This window comes from Crotalus tigris, unplaced genomic scaffold (genome assembly GCF_016545835.1).
Source record: "Crotalus tigris isolate CLP2741 ecotype Arizona unplaced genomic scaffold, ASM1654583v1 scf7180000024361.1375286210:1436186, whole genome shotgun sequence".
NCBI classification, from domain to species: Eukaryota; Metazoa; Chordata; class Lepidosauria; order Squamata; family Viperidae; genus Crotalus; species Crotalus tigris.
Genome location: NW_024100529.1, coordinates 553,566 through 574,433, shown reverse-complemented (window position 1 = coordinate 574,433; position 20,868 = coordinate 553,566). Strand labels below are relative to the sequence as shown.

The 20,868-nt window shown below is 46.2% G+C and overlaps 1 protein-coding gene across 1 annotated transcript in view; it reads right to left on the bottom strand.

Annotated features, from left to right (window-relative positions):
* LOC120300864 (solute carrier family 12 member 9-like) overlaps positions 1-20,868 on the bottom strand; it is a 114,505-nt gene that overhangs the window by 61,980 nt on the left and 31,657 nt on the right. The window contains exons 4-8 of the mRNA XM_039327391.1: positions 19,702-20,004; positions 17,400-17,507; positions 17,171-17,282; positions 7,933-8,090; positions 195-277 (exon numbers count right to left, since the gene is read on the bottom strand). Of these exons, the coding sequence (XP_039183325.1) occupies positions 195-277; positions 7,933-8,090; positions 17,171-17,282; positions 17,400-17,507; positions 19,702-20,004 (764 nt within the window). The remainder of the gene's footprint in view (positions 1-194; positions 278-7,932; positions 8,091-17,170; positions 17,283-17,399; positions 17,508-19,701; positions 20,005-20,868) is intronic.

The following is a 20,868-nucleotide window of genomic DNA, read 5'->3' as shown; positions in this document are numbered from 1 at the left end:
AGATAAGGTGGGAATCCTACCTGTGTTCCCTAAAATCGTAAACCAATCTAGTCACCTGCGCTCATGTGAAACGGGTTAAGCCCCAAGAAAGCAAAATCAGGGTTTGTGCCACTGCACAGGATGAGACTTTCTCTGGCGATGCATGTTGTGCGAATACACAGCCGGACAGGAAAAGGTGGAAGCACTGAACTCACCTGTACAAGGATCCAGGAGAAGATGACAGCGACCCAGGGGTTCCCACCAACCGACGTCTGTTTGGCTGGACCCAAAACTTTGCCTTTATCACAAGGGGGACAGGAAGAGAGAAAATAAAACGATCCATTAAGATCAATTCTGTTTAGGCATAGATCAGTGTTTCCCAAACTTGACAATTTTAAGGCATGAGGACTTCAACTCCCAAAATTCCACAGCCAGCAACGCTGGCTGTGGAATTCTGGGAGTTGAAGTCCACATGCCTTAAAATTGTCAAGTTTGGGAAACACTGGCATAGATCACTGGGGGCAGCTCAGACCCAGAACTTTATAGCAGAAAGCATTTTTAATCCAATCTATTCCTCAGATCAGCGTTTCTCAACCTCACAGCTTTGAAGGTAGGTGGACTTCAACTCCCAGAATTCCCCAGCCAGCATTCTGGGAGTTGAAGTCCACCTACCTTAAAAGCTGTCGAGGTTGAGAAACACTAAAGCAGCGTGGGTCGGGACCCCATTTGGGGTCGAACGACCATTTCACGGGGGTCGCCAAACGACGCAGTCCGCCATTTTTTTCCCCCTTTTCCTTAGCTGTGCTACTCCTTTTATTCTATTGGCTTTTGAAAGCCAATAGAATAGACTCTCTTAAATAGAGTCTAATTCTATTGGCTTTCAAAAGCCAATAGGAATTGTCCAGGCTGTCTCTGCCCTGCTGAGCCCCCCAAAAGCCCCAGTCTGCAAACGGTGCTGCAAGTTGTCTGCTGCGAAGGCGAGCTGTCTGGAAGTTTCCACCCCTCCTGCTGAGCAACTACTAAAAATGTAAGTAAAAGAGGGCCAGAGGTGGGAGGTGGGAGGCCAGCGGGCGCAGGGAAGGTTGCTGGTGTGCGTGGGGCCCAGCGGGTGCCTTACCTCCCTTGGGCTGGGCCAGCTGGTGGCCCAGCCAGTGGTCGCCCTGCGCCGTCGCTGCCGCTTGCCAGCTACGCCTCGGCCGGCGCAGGGGGCGGCACCATGCATGCACGGCGCTCCCGGGCAGGGAAAGTCCTCGACTTACGACCGGTTGGGTAAGTCTTCAACTTACGACCGGTTGGGTAGCCCTCGACTTATGACCGGTTGGGGTCGTGGCATTAAAAAGGTTGAGAACCCACTGCATTAAAGTTTCCAACTCACAAGCGATGTTAAAAGAGGGAACGTTTTAACTCCTTCTCCCCAATTCAGATATTACCAGCCTCAATTTTGAAAAGTATGATTGCATTTAAAAAAAACGGAGAGAGATGTCAAGAACAAAATATTCCTTTCTGCCAAGGAAAGAAAAAAAAAAAGAGAGAAGAAAAACGTTTTCCAAAAACCTGATGGATTCATAATTATCTACCATAATAACTAACAAAGAACTGAGAGCCTTACTTTATTCTCCGTCAATAGGTCCAGTTCCCTTTTTTTGGGGGGGGAGCCTCAAAATCTGTGGCCAACTTCGAGTAGGAAACTCCACAAGCCAGTTGCATGCTGGGTAAAATTGCCTTTCCTTTTGTACGTCCTCATTCAGTGCCCATTTAGTTTCATGAGGTGAAGCGGGAGTTGTAATATAAGAAGGAAAAAACTCTTTGCCTCCTTTATTGTTCTCGGCACCATACAGAACTTTCTATACTTCTATCATACCGTTCTAATTTTCGTTGGAGGGGCTAAAAAACTGCAAACAAATCCAGTATACGGGTAGTCCTCAACTTACAACAGTTCGTTTAGTGACCGTTTGAAGTTACGACGGCACCGAAAAAAGGGGTTTAGGACCAGTTTTTCACAGGGCACTAAAAAGGGATATGACTGTTTTTCACATGACCGCTGCAGTATCCTCCATGGTGACGTGATCAAAATTCAGATGCTGGGCGACTGACTCACGTTTATGACGGTTGCAGTGTCTTGGGGTCATGTGATCCCCTTTTGCGACATTCCGACAAGCAAGGTCAACAAGAAAGCCTGATTCATTTAACAACTGCAGTGATTCACTTAACCCAGGGGTCTTCAAACTTGGCCCTTTCATGACTTGTGGACTTCAACTCCCAGAATTCCTCAGCCAGCCTCCATTTTGTTTGTTAGATTTAAGACAGGGGTCTTTAAACTTGGCCCTTTTATGACTTGTGGACCAACTCCCAGAATTCCTCAGCCAGGCATGACCCTGTCTTAAATCTAACGAACAAAATGGAGACTGGTTGAGGAATTCTGGGAGTTGAAGTCCACAAGTCATGAAAGGGCCAAGTTTGAAGACCCCTGACTTAACCACTGTGGTAAGAAAGGATGGGGCAAAATTCACGTAACAACTGTCTCGCCTAGCAACAGAAATGTGGTCGTAAGTTCAGGTCGTCCTCGATTTACCACAGTTCATTTAGTGACCGTTCAAAGTTATGACAGCACTGAAAAGTGACTTATGACCATTTTTCACAGTTACGACCCTTGAAGCATTCCCATGGTCATGAACAAAATTCAGACACTTGGCAACTGACTCACATTTATGATGGTTGTAGTGTTCCGGGGTCATGTGATCATCTTTTGCAACCTTCGGACAAGCAAAGCCAGATTCACTTAACAATTGTGTTACTCACTTAACAACTGTAGTGATTCACTTAACAATTGTGGCAAAAAGTCATAAAATGCGGCCAAATTCATTTCACAACTGTCTCGCTTAGCAACAGAAATTTTGAGTTCAGTTGTGGTCGTAAGTCGAGGACTACCTTATAAAGTATTTTCTTAATTCTGTTCTAGAATTCTAAATTCTATCATTTATTCCAGTGCTTCTGAACGTAGCCTCTCAGGATGACAGGACTTCAACGTTAGCTATGAGGTCTGTTGAATTCTGGGAATTGAACTCCAGACTGTCATGGTTCCAATGAAACTCTTCAACGAACTTTGAGGCATTGTTTACCTTAAAGAATCTTTGAGAAGCATAGCATCTGCATGTACACAGGCAAAGCCAAAAACTGGATTCCCCTTCCCTGAGCACATAGTATCAAAGCACAATTCCCTCCTCCAATTAACAGTCATAAATCACATTCTCCAATTAGTTTGAAATGCAGGCTCTCCCTCCAGTTCTCCAGCCTGCCAATTCTTATCAACTCTTATTTCAATAACCTTGATTCTCACCCTAGGTCCAGTATTGTTATGTCTAGCTAAACTCCCATGCACATTCTTCCCCCTCCAGCATCATCTAACTCTAACTCTAAGAGTAAAAGCATAAGAAGAAAATGGTGGCATCTCCAACTGTTGTCAAAGCAAAAACATCTGATGTTAGCAGCGTCGACACAGACATCTTCAAGTTGCTAAGCTTAAGAAACACCGTCGTAAGTCCGAGGACGACCTGTAACAATTCTTTTCTAATGATCTCAGAATGAGATATTGGTTTTTCTTCTTTTTCCTCACAACGCCTACGCGCTGGATCACTGTTTGCCCTGAGCGAGACTCGCTTAGTTACCTGTCATTCAATACCTATCAGCTCATTTGTGCCATTAGGTATTTTCGCCTCAATATTTTACACTTTACGCTCCCTTGCACATTTCGCAGTTTGCCATTTTCAAGCCTATTTCCTCAGACGAAAGAAAAATTTTCACCGCTTCGCAGCTTCTCCTTTGCTTCAACCCTCCTCTTCTTAGGCCCCGTGAAAAATGGAACTTGGAGATTAAAATCTGGTTTTCCTCATAAGAGCAGTCCTTCCTTCTCTGCCAAGGATGGTCGCAAAATCCGCCAAGACTTTTTTTTACTTTATTACTTTATTTTATTTAGTTGGCCGAGTGTGGTTAGACAGGCCAGGAATGAGTCCCTGGGTCAGAAGCAACGTTGTGTACTAGCAAAACAACAGAATATGATAATTATAATGCTAAACTGTGCAGCCAATAAAACGGGGAAGTAAAAAAAATAATAAAGGGGATAGATAATAATACTGCAGCCACATTGGTGGGTTAACAGACATACGCATTAGGGAGAAAAAAAAAACCCTGTATTTTGTCAGCTGCAAAAATTAGGTTTTCAGCAGAGTTATGGCACAAGGGAGGGAAGTGTCCCTGTGCTTAGTTGTCTTGGCACACAACGCTCTACAGCGCCCTCCCGAGGGAAAGAGTTGAAATAGCTTGGGTCAGCATGTGAAGGATCTGCAGGGCTCTTCTCAGCCTCTCTTCGAGGCCAAAATTTCTAAGCGAGGCGTTGGCTTCGTGAGCTTTTGCCCCGTTTTACAAAATTTCTTGCCGCCGTTGTTAAATGAATCGCCGGAGTAGTTAAGTCAGAAACACGGTAGTTAAGTGGATCGGGCTTCCCTGTGAACTTGGCTTGTCAGAAGGTCGCAAAAATGGGATCACGTGAGCCCCCCCTGGGAGGCTGCAACCGTCGTAAATGTGAGTCAGTTGCCAAGTGCCTGAATTTTGATCGCTGCAATGGTCATAAATGTGAAGAATGGTTGTAAGTCACTTTTTTCGGTGCAATTGAACTGTGATTAAGTCAAAGATTCGCTGTATAGAGGTCCTCTATGGAAGGCATAATCCACAAGGGGTTGGGAGAATAGAATAGAACAGAACAGAATATAAGAAAAGGAATAGAATAGAACAGAACAGAACAGGAATAGAGTAGAGTAGAGTAGGATATAGAAAAGGAATGGAATGGAATGGAATGGAGTGGAGTGGAATGGAATAGAATGGAATAGAATAGAATAGAATAGAATAGAATAGAATAGAATAGAATAGAACATAGAAAAGGAATAGAGTAGAGTAGAGTAGGATATACAAAAGGAAAGGAATGGAATGGAATAAAGGAATGGAATGGAATGGAATGGAATGGAATAGAATAGAATAGAATAGAATAGAATAGAATAGAATAGAATAGAATAGAATAGAACATAGAAAAGGAATAGAGTAGAGTAGAGTAGAGTAGGATATACAAAAGGAAAGGAATGGAATGGAATGGAATAGAGAAAAGGAATGGAATGGAATGGAATGGAATGGAATAGAATAGAATAGAATAGAATAGAATAGAATAGAATAGAGAAAAGGATTGGAATGGAATGGAATGGAATAGAATAGAATAGAATAGAACATAGAAAAGGAATAGAGTAGAGTAGAGTAGAGTAGAGTAGAGTAGGATATACAAAAGGAAAGGAATGGAATGGAATGGAATAGAGAAAAGGAATGGAATGGAATGGAATGGAATGGAATGGAACGGAATAGAATAGAATAGAATAGAATAGAATAGAATAGAATAGAATAGAATAGAATAGAATAGAATAGAATAGAGAAAAGGATTGGAATGGAATGGAATAGAATAGAATAAGAAATAGAATAGAACAGAACAGCTGGAAGGGACCTTGGAGGTCTTCTATTCCAGCCCCCTGCTCAAGCAGGAGGACCTATACCAGGGGTAGGCAACCTTGGCTCTTTTATGACTCGTGGACTTCAACTCCCAGAATTCATGAGCCAGCATGGGGGAACTATGGCCCTTTCATGATTCATGGACTTCAACTCCCAGAATTCCTGAGCCAGCCTGGCTCAGCTTGGAAACCTCTCCCTTTCCCCTCAGCATGGCTGGCTCAGGAATTCTGGGAGTTGAAGTCCACCAGTCATAAAAGAGCCAAGGTTGCCTACCCCTGACCTATACCATCTCAGACAGGTGATTGTCCAGTCTCTTTTTAAAAACATCCAGCGATGTTGAACGGTTTCTAATCGATGTAATAAGAAAATGCACACATCATTTAATTTGGCTTTTGTGGGGTGCTCTCTGAGCATGGCGGTTTTCTTGCAGACGTTTCATTACCAAACAAGAACAAGGAATGGTTGCTGGAATTGGGTATGTCTAGTTTAACGAAGAGAAGGACGAGGGGGGACATGATAGCAGTCTGCCAATATCTCAGGGGCTGCCCCAAAGAGGGAGTCAAGCTATTCTCCAAGGCGCCTGAAGGCAGGATGAGAAGCAACGGATGGAAACTAACCAAAGAGAGAAGCAACCTAGAACTAAGGAGAAACTTCCTGACAGTTAGAACAATTAACCAGTGGAACCACCTGCCTCCAGAAGTGGTGAATGCGCCAACACTGGAAGTTTTTAAGAAGAAACTGGTCAGCCATTTGTCTGAAATGGTATAGGGTTTCTTGCCTGAGCTGGGGGTTAGACTAGATGACCTCCAAGGTCCCTTCCAACTTTATCATTATTATTATTATTAAGATAACATCATCAGTGCCACTTTGGCTTTGGCTTTTTGCCCCGACTATAAATCATGGCTATCAGAAGATATTATCCAGGCAATAAGAGGAGACAGGAATGGGCCTTTTAAGTAGAGACTTCTCCCCCCCCCCCAAATGTGGAACCATTTTCCTTATCCACTAAGCCCATCCTCCCAATTCCTGGGTGCCCAGTATAAGGATTTTGATTGATGAAAGCCTTTTTTGGCTCCTTCTACCTGACAGTTCTGTGGCTTTATAACTCTTTGCTTGTATTGTTTATAGGAAACCGAAGAGACATTGTGTGCTTTAGTACAGTGCATTTATATGCTCATAAACATCTACGGAATTTGTCAATTCTGAAGGGGTAACGGGTATTTATTTAAACTGTTAATTCTACCCTCTCTTTGGGTAGCCATGCCATCTGCAGATTCTGGGCTTTTTCAGTCCCATTGTCGGGCATAGCCCGCTCACCTTCCTGGCCATTTGCTAGAAAAATATATGTTCCTGGTAAGAGAACACATTTCCATAAAGCAAGAGAAAAGTCCCAAATCCTCACCAGGTCAATACTTTATCAGGGTCAATCCAGGCATCCTAAAATAATGAGTAAAGAAATTCTCTAACTGCATCGGGTGATAATATTGCTATGAAACAAAGCAAGGAGAGATTTGTGCTGGGGAAAATGTTCAAAGAGATGTATGTGTTTCTCTCTCTTTCTCTTTTTTTTTTTCAAAAAAATTATATATGGCAGGCTTATGAAGGAGATCACTTTCATCCACTACTGAGAAGGGTAGAAATGGTTTTCCCCAACTAATGTTCCAATTTTTCTTTCCACTCATAAAATAAAAATAAAACTTCCTCGGGGTTGAGCTCAGCAGCAGAGCTTTCATACTGCAGGAATTGGAGGCCCCTGACTTCTTCTCCAATGATGCGTTCAGCTTCCCAGCAGCTCATAAACTTGGCTTTCTGAGTGGTGCCCCATCCATCAACTGGCCTGGCCAGGCCTAGCTTTTTCAAGACGAGCCTGGCTGCCTGCGTGAATAGTCTCTCATCCAAACTTCACGTTATTCTTTTAGTCAGAAATCCCATCTCGCACGTCACCGATCAATCACTACCTGGGCCGGGAGCTGTTGGTGGCACTCACTGGGCTCATGTATTGTGGGTCTGTTGTGAAAGTACCACAATTAGCATTTTTCCCGCCTCACGAATGTATTTATTTATTTACTGCACGGTGTGGAAGACACGGATAAGCAGCAGTAAAGAGGTATAGAAAGTACAGACGTAGAGAAAGAACATAATTCAGATAGTCCTCGACTTACAACCGTTCATTTAGTGACTGTTCAAAGTTACAAAGGCGCTGAAAAAAAAAGTGACCGTTTTCCACACTTCTCAGGTGTGGACTTCAACGCCCAGAATTCCCCAGCCAGCCTCCAAACCCGGCAACTTTAAGGACTTGTGGACATGATGGCTGAGGAATTCTGGGAGTTGAAGTCCACCAGTCTTAAAAGTGGCCAGGTTTGGTGACCTCTGCTCTGCCACATTGCGACGCTCTTCTCTGTTACTCACCAAAGAGGTCATCTTTGGCCAAAGCGTACAGGATCCGGGAGGCGCCAATGAGGTTGCTCATGGCGGCTGAGAGGGTCGAAAGGTAGACCCCGATGATGACAAAGGGGGCCCAGATGTTGATGTCCTTCAAAAAGCTGTAGTCCCGCTGGAGAAGAAGCCTAGAGAGAGAAGAACATTGGGAGAAGAACATTGCGTGATGAAGTCATGTAGGCAACTCCTAACTATCATAATGTCCCTTAATCTTGAAGTGATTACAGCTGGGGGTCTTCAAACTTGGTCCTTTGATGACTTGTGGACTTCAACTCCCAGAATTCCTCAGCCAGGCACGCTGGGAGTTGAAATCCACAAGTCATCAAAGGACCAAGTTTGAAGACCCCTGGATTACAGTGTCTTTGAAAGGGGACTCCCTGGGTTTCCAAAAACCAGGGCCATCGCTTGGAAAAGAGATTATTATAAACTCTGCTATAGGACAGTAGGACGGTAGTCCTCAACGTATGACCACAATTGAGCCCCCAAATCATGTTGCTTAAGTGAGACTTTTGCTAAGTGATTTTGCCCCATTTGATGATCTTTCTTGCCACCGTTTTTAAGGGAATCACTGCAGTACGGGACGCTGCAGCCGTCATAAATAGGAGTCAGTTGCCAAACGTCTGAATTCTGATCAGGTGACCGTGAGGGTGCTGCAACGGTTGTGAATGTGAAAACGGTCATAACTCACTTTTTTCAGCGCCGCTGTAACTCTGGAGGTCACTAAATGGGCTGTTGTTGAAGGCGAGCTGGGCCCCTTTGAATGTCTGCATGTAAATCTGGAGTGAGGCTTTGCCTGTGCTGGTGGCTGGGTGACTTTGCGCCAATCACCAGGAGACGGTGAGTTCTAGTCCTGCCTTAGGCATGAAAGTTAGTTGGGTGACTTTGTGCCAATCACCAGGCGATGGTGAGTTCTAGTCCTGCCTTAGGCATGAAAGATGACTGGGTGACTTTGCACCAATCACCAGGAGGTGGTGAGTTCTAGACCTGCCTTAGGCATGAAAGACAACTGGGTGACTTTGCACCAATCACCAGGAGATGGTGAGTTCTAGTTCTGCCTTAGGCATAAAAAGTTATTTGGGTGACTTTGCGCCAATCACCAGGCGATGGTGAGTTCTAGTCCTGCCTTAGGCATGAAAGATGGCTGGGCGACTTTGTGCCAATCATCAGCAGACAGTGAGTTCATGTCCCATCTTAGGCATGAAAGACAGCTGGGTGACTTTGGGACAATCACCAGGAGATGGTGAGTTCTAGTCCTGCCTTAGGCATGAAAGCCAGCTGGGTGACTTTGGGCAGTCCTTCTCCCCCAGCTGAACCCAGCTTACAGGGCTGTTGTGGGGAAAATAGGAGGAGGAGGAAGAAGTGCTAGCTGTGTTCTCCTCTAGGAGTTACTCATAAAGTAATAAAGTTGGGATAAACCACCTAATAAATAAGCAACTCAGCCCAGGAGGCGAGAACCCTAAGAAGAAACATTTCACAGCCTTCAAAGAGATCCCGCCTTCATTCATAAAAGGACGGGCAGCTATTTCTGCACTTTCCAAGATTCTCTATTTATGCCTCATTCTAGCCTTAGAGAAACTTTGTGGGTAGTCCTTGACTTACAACCATTCATTTAGCGACCGTCTGAGATTAAAACGGCACTGAAAAGTTTTCCACTATGATTGCTTTTTTCACACTTAACGACCCTCGTCGCAGCATCTCCGTGTCACGGGATCAAAATCCGGAGGCTCGGCAACTGGTTCATATTTATGACGGTCGCAGTGTCCCGAGTTCATGGGATCCTCTTGGATGACCTTCTGACAAGCAAAGTCAATGGGGAAGCCAGGTGCCCTTAGCCACCACGTTACTAACTTAACCACTGCAGCGATTCGCTTAGCGACCATGGTGAGAAAGGTCGTAAAACGGAACAAAACTTGCTTAACTGTCAGGCCCAGCAACAGATATCAGGGGCTCAATTTTGGTCGTAAATCAAGAACCACCTGTATCGGAAGTCTTGCCTTCTGGCCTTGTCCACTTCCAGGGACTTGTCACCTTGTCCAAATCGGCAGAAGACACTATCAGCTGTCTCCTTGGCAAAAGTTTCCTCCAAATCGATCATAGATCACTTTGTAATCACTTCCCCAATTTTACGAGACAGCAGCTGATGGAAGCCCGTTGAAAAGGCAGACGGGGCAAAATGCAATAAAGCAACTCAAAAGAGAAGATGCCTAACTTTCGCTAAGACACCAGACTGTACAAATGGCTGGGATTTAATTGGATTTTAACAAGAGGCAGCGAGCAGGTGGGAGATAAATTTGCATGGGCTATCAAAGCCGCTGTCTTTTTTTGGGCAATTAATACCCAATTAGCCTTCAAATTGATCACCTCGCTGATAAATGCAGGGGATTGGGTAGTTGGAGGTTTTAGGGGACCATTCTGGGCATTTGGAGACCAGACAGCAGCCTTCTCTCTTCTCTGAACAGGTGGATGTAGAGCAGTGTTTCTCAACCTTGACCATTTTAAGGCATGTGGACTTCAACTCCCAGAATTCCACAGCCAGCATTGCTGGCTGTGGAATTCTGGGAGTTGAAGTCCACATGCCTTAAAATGGTCAAGGTTGAGAAACACTGATGTAGAGGCTTCGGGGCTCCTGGTTAGAAACCAGCATGGAGTCTCCCAGGACATCTGGGGTATGTACTGCTGCCTTCAATTCACGGTCTAGGCTGGGAAGAACACCATGAGGCTGAAGCCCTGCCATTCAAATGTGGGGTCTAGAGCAGAACTTCTTAACCTCAGCAACATATTTCAAGTTTTGGTAAGGCCACACTTGGAATATTGCATCCAGTTTTTGTGGTCACGATATAAAAAAGATGTTGAGACTCTAGACAGAGTGCAGAGAAGAGCAACAAAGATGATTAGGGGACTGGAGGCTAAAACATACAAGGAACGGTTGCTGGAATTGGGTATGTCCAGTTTAACAAAGAGAAGGATGAGGGGGGACAGGATAGCCGTGTTCCAATATCTCAGGGGCTGCCCCAAAGAAGAGGGAGTCAAGCTGTTCTCCAAAGCGCCTGAAGGCAGGACAAGAAGCAATAGGTGGAAACTAATCAAGGAGAGAAGCAACCTAGAACTAAGGAGAAACTTCCTGACAGTTAGAACAATTAACCAGTGGAACAACCTGCCTCCAGAAGCGGTGAATGCTCCAACACTGGAAGTTTTTAAGAAGAGACTGGACAGCCATTTGTCCAAAATGGTGTAGGGTTTCCTGCCTGAGCAGGGGGTTGGACTAGATGACCTCCAAGGTCCCTTCCAACTTTATTATTATTATTATCGATCATCGCACAGTCAGCCAGATGTTCAGACTGGATTTGGCATTTTGTCTACCTATCGAGTCCTTACCCAGGACCTGGGATAGGCAGATGTGGATGTTTGATGGTATTACAGATATCGTCGCAGGATGGAAGCAGTTCCTAGTAAGGCCGCCTTTTGCAATTGACTAATAGCGAAATTTGTCAATGCCAATGGTGTTCAAGTGGTGCTCCAGTTGTTTTGGGATTGCACCCAAGGAGCCTATGACTATTGGTACTACCCTTGCTTGCTTTTGCCACAGTCTTTCTATTTCTATTTGTAGGTCTTTGTATTTTGTTATCTTCTCCAGTTTTTTTATTATTATTATTATGGATCATCGCACAGTCAGCCAGATGTTCAGACTGGATTTGGCATTTTGTCTACCTATCAAGTCCTTACCCAGGACCTGGGATAGGCAGATGTGGATGTTTGATGGTATTACAGGTATCGTCACTCTTTGAAATCAGCTCCTGCCAATATGCGGCTGGTGGAGAAGGAAGAACAAAGGGGCAGCCGAGGGGCCTATTAAGCATTTCAGAGTGGGGGAGGGAGAAATGGCCGAGGGGGGGGGACTTGCGCAGCATGTCAGGCACGGGGTTTGCAAGCGGTCCTGTCCCCTGTCATTATGAGCAATGGCCGTGCATTAAGGTATTAGAACATGACAGCTATAATTCTAACCAATTCCTGCTGGCTGGCCCAGCCTCTCACGATTTATAGCAGCACTTTGCAGAGCAGAAAATTAACAAGCCGTGCGCTCCAGAACAAGGCAGGCAGGCAGGCAGGCTTGCTCTCTCCCCCACACCCTCACTGAGGCATGTACACACACACACACACACACACACAACAGAGAGAGAAAGAGAGATGCAGGCACATTTTAGCCAAAATCTGTCTTGTAGATCGGCATGCACACAGATACCACCTTTTATCCAAATCCTGTTTTGCAAAACTCCCCAGGACTGGAAGTATGGAAGACCATCTCTCCTTAAGGCTCCCGTAGGATTTCTACCCCAAGGAAAGGCCAGGCGTGCATTTTTCTGGTTGTCTAGGACATGCAAACCGGTTGGGAGTGTGTGGGCTGTGTGTGTAGAATAGAATAGAGCTGGAAGGGACCTTGGAGGTCTTCTAGTCCAACCCTATACTATTCCAGACAAATGGTTGTCCGGTCTCTCCTTAAAAACCTCCAGTGTTGGAACATTCACAGCTTCTGAAGGCGACAATCAGAAGCCTCCCTGTGCTAATGAGCCGGAAGCAATCAAGCCACGTCATGGTGGTTTCCATAGGAAATTGCTGAGATAGCGAAGGAACAAATAAATATAATGGAAGGGACCTTGGAGATCTTCTAGTCCAGCCCCCTGCTCAAGCAGGAGACCCTATATCAGGGGTAGTCAACCTTGGCTCTTTTATGACTCATGGACTTCAATTCCCAGAATTCAGCTATGCTGACTCAGGAATTCTGGGAGTTGAAGTCCATGAGTCATAAAAGAGCCAAGGTTGCCTACCCTTGCCCTATACCATTTCAGACAATGGCTGTCCAGTCTCTTCTTAAAAACCTCCAGTGTTGGAGCACCCACAATTTCTAGAGGCAAATGGTTCCACTGTTTAATTGTCCTCACTGTTAGGAAGTCTCTCCTTAATTCCAGGTTGCTTCCCTCCTTGTTTAGTTTCCATCCATTGTTGTTGTGTGTGTGTGTGTGTGTGTGTGTGTGTGTGTGTGTGTGTTGATGCTGGAATCAATCAACAGGAAGGCGGGTTTCCATTCTCTGGGTGGGATTAAGCAGGACCTGGACCAACATTTGTACTGGAGGCCTTAATATGGACTCCTGCACCAAGAGGGAGGGCTCAATGGCCTGGTTTTTCCCAGGTGGTTTTAGAAGACCAAGAGGGGGAGGGGGGGAATCAGGAAGTGGGAAAATGAGATGGATGGTTTTTAGGACAGGCTTCCTCAACCATGGCCACTTTTAAGAGACCTGGACTTCAACTCCCAGAATTCCCCAGCCAGCCATGCATCATCACACAAGGCCGCAACTGGCATAGAAGTTGCAAAGGGGCTTGGGAAATTGTGAGGCTTTGGCCATTTTTAATTGGCTGGCTTTTTAGGGGAAAGTTGGCCTGGGATGATTTCTTGGCTGACCTTCTGCCAAGGATTTCTGGGGGAGAAAAAAAAAATCAGACTTCTTTAGGAAAGATGGCTAGTTTTTAACCCTGATAGCTGCAGCTGGAAGCCCCTAAGCCAGTGGTTCTCAACCTTTTTAATGCCGCGACCCCCAACCGGTCATAAGTCGAGGACTACTCAACTGGTCATAAGTCGAGGACTACTCAACTGGTGCAGCAGAATGGGACTTTTGGCGGGCTCAGCAGGGCAGAGACAGCCTGGACAATTCCTATTGGCTTTTGAAAGCCAATAGAATTAGACTCTATTCAAGAGAGTCTATTCTATTGGCTTTCAAAAGCCAATAGAATAAAAGGGAGTAGCACAGCTAAGGAAAAGGGGGAAAAAAATGGCGGACTGCGTTGTTTGGCGACCCCCGTGAAATGGTCGTTCGACCCCAAATGGGGTCCCGACCCACAGGTTGAGAACCACTGCCCTAAGTTCAGTGTTTCTCAAGCGTGGCAACTTTAAGATGAGTGGACTTCAACTCCCAGCATTCCCCAGCCAGCAGGGGAATGCTGGGAGTTGAAGTCACTCATCTTAAAGTTGCCATGGTTGAAAAACACTGACCTAAATTAACCATGATGTGAACTAACCTAAGGCACTTTGCTACCTAAACAAAACAGGGCTGGTTTGTCTTGGGAAAGCAATTCACTCTTTTCCATCTACAGGCAGTCCTCGATTTACAAGAGTTCGTTTACTGACCGTTCGAAGTTACAACGGCACTGGAAAAAAAAGTGACTTATGACCGTTTTTCACACTTACGGCCTTTGCATCATCCCCACAGTCACATGATCAAAATTCAGACAATTTTGCCATTGACTCATATTTACGACCGTTGTAGCGTCCTGGGGTCATGTGACCCCCTTTTGTGACCTTCTGACAAGCAAAGTCAATGAGGAAGCCAGGTTCATTCAACAACTTAACTACAGAGATTCACTTAACAACCGTGACAAGAAAGTCGTAAAATGAGGCAAGAGCTATATTTAGCAAATGTCTCAGCTAGCCACAAAGGTTTGGGTTTCGATTGTGGCTGTTAAGTTCAAAAAGGCTACCGTAGTTGTATTAGGCACCTGGATTAAAGAATGCAACTGAATTGTTTTGACTATCACAACGGGAAACTACACAACCATGTTTGACCGGTGATGAAAGCAAGCAATGTCTGTCCCAATTCATCCGCAATGCCCATTTCAGGGAGATTTTGCAAATCCTCCACATGCCTCCTCTCTTAAATCGTCCTCTTCTGTGTTTCCCAACAGTAACATTTTAAGATATGTGGGCTTTGTCAGGGAAATTGCGCAGGAGGGGTCCAAATGAACTCAAGAGACGCCGGCACAAACTTGTGGTTTTTTATAAATAAATGTATTTTACATCGATACATAAAGGCAAGGAAGATAGTGAGGTAAACAGGAGCATCGTGAGGTAAATCACAGAGTACATAGGGCACACACACACAGACAAAAAAAAAAGAGCGGGGGGGGGAAAAAAGGGAAACTCCCCCTCCACACCCCCAGCAACCAATCACAGCGCAGATTGCCTCATGCAGGAGGCAGGGGCCAGCACTCTCCAACCAATCAGCTATAACTGGGTGTTCTTGCTCGCTGTACAACTCTTCACTGCTCCAGCTACTACATTTAAATATCATAACAGACTTCGATTCCCAGAATTCCTCAGCCAGCGTGGGGTATTCTGGGAGCTGAAGTCCACCTGTCTTAAAATGGCTAGTTTGGGAAACGCGGATCTAAAAGCAGAAAACTCCCTCACCCAAGTTCTGAAATTCAGAGTTAATTCCAACACTGGGAAACTTCTGAACTAGGCTGATAAAAGACAGGCGGATTAGAACTGGATTATTCATTTGAGCCAGCCAATTGAAGGACACAGCATGGGGCCTTTTATACCCAGAGCCCTGATTTGATGGAACTCAGCGCAAGCAATTTGATTTCCAAATGAAATAAGAGTGGCTGTTTTAAGACCAAAAAGGAAGAGAGGTGGATAAGAGGAAAATGAGCAGCATGGGAGCAGGCATTTGAATGGAGGGTTCTATATCTTTTGATGTGGAAGGAAGGAAGGAAGGAAGGAAGGAAGGAAGGAAGGAAGGAAGGAAGGAAGGAAGGAAGGAAGGAAGGAAGGAAGGAAGGAAGGAAGAAAGAAGGAGGGAGGGAGGGAGGGAGGGAGGGAGGAAGGAAGGAAGGAAGGAAGGAAGAAAGAAAGAAAGAAAGAAAGAAAGAAAGAAAGCAGGTAGGCAAGCAAGCAAGCAAGCAAGAAAGACAGGAGGAGGGGGAGGGAGAAGGGAGGGAGGAAGGAAAAAGGGAGGGAAGGAGTAAGGAAAGAAAAAGGGAGAGGAAAGAAAGGAAAGGGGGAAGAAGGAAGGAAAAAGGGGGAAGGGTAGGATGAAACGAAGGAAAAGGGGGAGGGAGGAAAGAAGTAAAAAGGGGGAAGAGAAGGAGGGAGGGAGAAAAAGGGGAAGGGAGGGAGGGAGGAAGGAAGGGAGGGAGGGAAGGAGGAAAGAAGGAAGGGAAGGAGGGAGGGAGGAAAGAAGGAAGGAAGGGAGGGAAGGAGGGAGGGAGGGAGAGAGGAAAGAAGGAAGGAACGGAGGGAGGGAGGGAGGAAAGAAGGAAGGTAGGAATGGAGGGAGGGAGGGAAGGAGGAAAGAAGGAAAAAGAGAAAGAAAAAAAGGAAAAAGGAGGGAGGGAGGAGCAGAAGAAAAGCAGCTCATTAAGAAAAATGCTTTTCTCGACAGGCTACCTTTCCAAGAGCAGAGGCTTTTTTTGGAAACAAACCTCAGGCACCTTTAATTTTATTACCCAAATGCCACTAGCTTCAAACCATCTTGGCTGACCAACAAGTAGGAAGATGCCTTAAGGAACAGAAAAATCTACATGAGTCTATCCTGGAACAGCTTCAGCACGTTGTTGTCCCCGTTCCTTTGCCTGTGGAGCGGTGTCAGATGTGACTTTCCCTTCACTAGGATTGTCACTGGAAGTACGAAGTCAGAGCCGCTTCAAGTATCAACGTGGGTAGTCCTCGAATTATATAGCTGGCCACATCGCAACACTTCAGAACCGCAACGGATCCCCCAAAAAAGTTTTGGATAATCCTCAACTTACGACAGCACTCGAACCCCCAAATTTCCACGGCTAAGCGATACACTTGTGAAGTGAATTTTGCCCCGTTTTATGACCTTTCTTTGCCCTAATTGTTAGCTGAATAATTGCAGTTGTTAAGTGAGTAACAAGGCTGTTAAGTGAATCTGGCTTCCCCATGGACATGGCTTGTCAGAAGGTCTCAAACAGGATCACGTGACCCCAGGGCACTGCAGCCGTCATAAATAGGAGCCAGTTGCCAAGCGGGTGACCACAATTCACGACACTTTTGCCAAAACCTGGTGCTTATGTCCGGCTTCTGATGAAAATTGCCCTTGGGGAACAATGGGTTCGCTTTATGACCACCACAGAAAAGGTCGTAAAACCAGGCACCGCCGGGCAGTAACCTGCTTAAGGACCACCATGACTTACTACCAACACTGCAGGCTCAACGATAGTGATAAATTGAGGACTACCTGTGCCAGAGTGAACTCTTTAAAGATTTAGAACAGTGTTTGGACTTCAACTCCCAGAATTCCCCAGCCAGCGCAGGGGAGTTGAAGTCCACGCTTCTGAGAGGATTTTTTCCCCCCCCCTCACATAGAATTGCGGTAGAATACGTGCGCCCCCTGGTGGACGGTCCACCACCTACCTGTCGCAGGTGCAGCTGAGGAGAACAGCCAGCAAATTGTACACAATGTAGGTGAACATCACGGCCATGATGGTGCCCCGAGGAATGGAATAGCTGGGCCGCTTGAGATCGCCTGGAATGAGGGGAGACTTTGATCAAGGAGCACCCCAATCGAAAGGAGGCATCCTCCAGGGCCTCGACCTTGCCCGCTCCCCATCCTTCCCTTCCCACCCGGCGCATTCCCACACACCTGACATGTTCGACCCAGCCATGATTCCCGTGCAGCCGTTGAACATGACAGCAAAGACAGTGCTGAAGCTCATCAGATGGCCAGTTGTGTAGTCGACGCTGTAGTCCGCTACAAAAGGACAGTGTAAAGCAGAATGGTCAACACACCCTAAGTTGCCACAACAAGGATGAAAAAAAAAGCAGGGTGGGGTCCTTTGGCTCCCTAAAAACAAAAGTCTTCCTCATTTAGCGACCGAGGAGCTGCTCCGTCAGATGTAGAGGACCCCCTCCTCTCTGCAGAAGGAGGGAATTGTCATCCCGAATTCCATTTTGTAAACACTTGATTGTACATATATATAGGGCTGTCCTCAACTTACGACCACAATTAAGGCCCAACATTTCTAACTGCTAAGGGAGACATTGGTTAAGTGACAGTTTGCCCCGTTTTATGACCTTTCTTGCCACAGCTGGGAAGGGAATCACTGCTGTCGTTAAGTTAGTAACGACGGCTGTGAAGTGAATCCGGCTTTCCCCATTGACTTTGCGTGTCAGAACGACACAAAAGGGGATCGGAGTGACCCAGAGACACTGCAACTCGTCATAAACATGAGTCAGTTGCCAAGCGTCGGAATATTGATCACGTGACCATGGGGGAATGCTGCAAGGGTCGTAACTGTGAGAACAGTCATAACTTTCTTCAGTATCATTATAACTTTGGTCACTAAATAAGCTGTTGTAAGTAGAGGATTTACTACCCGTAGTTGGAAAAGAGTGAATTGCTTTCCCAAGATAGACTAGCCCAGGGGTAGGCAACCTGGGGTCTTTTATGACTCGTGGACTTCAACTCCCAGAATTCCTGAGCCAGCCATGCTGAGGGGAAAGGGAAAGGTTTCCAAGCTGAGTCATGCTGGCTGAGGAATTCTGGGAGTTGAAGTCCACAAGTCATGAGGGGGCCGTAGTTCCCCCATGCTGGCTCAGGAATTCTGGGAGTTGAAGTCCACGAGTCATAAAAGAGCGAAGGTGGCCTACCCCTGTTCTAGACTCTTCCTCAGCCTGAACGGTGCTTCTCTGGGACTCACATTTTCCCCTATAAATGATCTGAATTCATAGAATCCTATCCTGGAAGGAACCTTTGAGGTCTTCTAGTCCAGCCCCCTGCTCAAGCAGGAGAGCCTATATAAGGGTAGGCAACTTTGGCTCTTTTATGACTCGTGGACTTCAACTCCCAGAATTCCTGAGCCAGCCGTGCTGAGGGGAAAGAGAAAAGTTTCCAAGCTGAGCCATGCTGGCTCAGGAATTCTGGGAGTTGAAGTCCACGAGTCATAAAAGAGCCCAGGTTGCCTACTCCTGGCCTAACCCTATTTTTTTTAGGCAGCAAAATGCCTTAGGTTTGTTCACTTCACAGTTAATTTAGGTCAGTGTTTCTCAACTTTGACGTTATGAGTGGACTTCAACTCCCAGCGTTTCCCAGCCAGCACCTGCTGGCTGGGGAATGCTGGGAGTTGAAGTCCACTCATCTCAAAATTGTTGAGAAACAAAGAGCTAGGGGCTTCCAGCTGCAGCAATCAGGGTTTAAAAACAAGCCTTCTTTCCTAAAGAAATCTGACTTTTTCAGAAATCCTTGGCTTAAAGTTAGCCAAGTGGCATTAGCCAGGCCACCCCTCCCAAGCGGTCATCCCCGTTAAAAACCAGTGTTTTAAAAATGGCCGACGTGTCAGACTTTCACAGGGCCCTTTGCAAGCTTCAAAGGGGGTTACAGGGATAAACTGACCTGTTCAATGTGGGATAACTGCAGCCGGCCACGGAAAGCCAGGTTGGCCAACTGTAATCTTGTACACCGTAGCCCTCAATGTATGGCCACAACGGGGCCCCAAAAGAGCTGCTGCTGAGACAGTTAAGTGATTTTTGCCCCATTTAACGACCTTTCTTGCCACAGTCGCTAAGTGAATCACTGTAGTTCTTCCGTTAGTAACATGTTAAATGAATCCGGCTTCCCTCATTGACTTTGCTTGTGAGAAAGGTCGCAAAAGGGGATCGCGTGACAGGCCCGGGACGCTGCAACCGTCACAAATATGAACCAGTCCCCAAGCATCCGAATTTTGATCACGTGACCCGGGGGGGGGGTTGATGCAATGGATGCAAGTGTGAAACGCATGTTGTAAGCCACTTTTTTCAAGGTCGCCATAACTTCAAACGGTCGCTAAATGGATGGTTGCCTGGCTGTACAGGTAGTCCTCAACTTACAAGCATCCGTTTTGTGACCGTTCCACGATGTGGCCTTCAAGTCAGAAGAGTCCAGAAGAGTCTCCCCCCCCCCAACTCACCATGCAGATTATCCAGGAGGGTGCTGAGTTTGAATCCGGTGAAGGACGCGTTGACGAGTTCGGTGTGATTGCCGTCCCTGATGGCGGGAAGCCGCACGACCTGGACGCTCACGACAAAGAAGCTGAGGCAGACTGTGCCCAGCACCACCATGACGATGAGGAAGATGAGGAAGGTGGCCTTAGCGTAGATGCCGGCGCCCACAAGGCAGACAAGAAGACACAGGAACAGGAGGACCGTGGCATACAGGAGGTCAAACCAATAACCGCGGGGCAGGACCTGTGTGGCCGACCCAATAGTCCCCTCTGCGTATGGTAGACAAAAACTGGGTTTAGAATAGAGTAGAATAGAGTAGAGTAGAGTGCAATGCGATAGAATAGAATAGAATAGAATAGAATAGAATAGAATAGAATAGAATAGAATACAATACAATACAATACAATACAATACAATACAATACAATACAACAAAAGCTGGAAGGGACCTTGGAGGACTTCCAGTCCAGCCCCCCCGCTCAAGCAGGAGAACCTACCATCTGAGACAAGTGGCTGTCCGGTCTCTTCTTAAAAACCTCCAGTGATGGAGCACCCACAACTTCTGGTGGCAAGCTGTTCCACTGGTTGATTGTCCTTACTGTTAGGAAGTTTCTCTTTAATTCCAGGTTGCTTCTCTCCTTGCTTAGTTTCCACCCATTGTTTTTTGTCCTGCCCTCTGGCGTTTTGCAGAATAGGTTGACCTCCCCTTCCTCTTTGTGGGAGCCCCTCAAATACTGGAATACTATCATGTCGCCCCCCCCCCAGTCGTTCTTTTCTCTAGACTAGCCATAGCCAAAGCACTTAAGACTTATATACCGCTTCACAATGCTTGACAGCCCTCTCTAAGCGGTGTACAGAGTCAGCCTATTTGCTCCCAACAATCTGGGTTCTCATTTTATCGACCCTCGGAAGGCGGAAGGCTCAGTCAACCTTGAGTCGGTCAGGATCGAACTCCTGGAGTGAGCAGGGAGTGAGCCTGCAGTACTGGATTCTAACCACTGCACCACCACAGCTCTTTTGCAACTGTTCTTCATTATGTTTCAGTCTCTAGGGCAGGGGTAGGCAACCTTGGCTCTCTTATGACTCGTGGAACTCCCAGAATTCCTCAGCCAGCATGGGGGAACTATGGCCCCT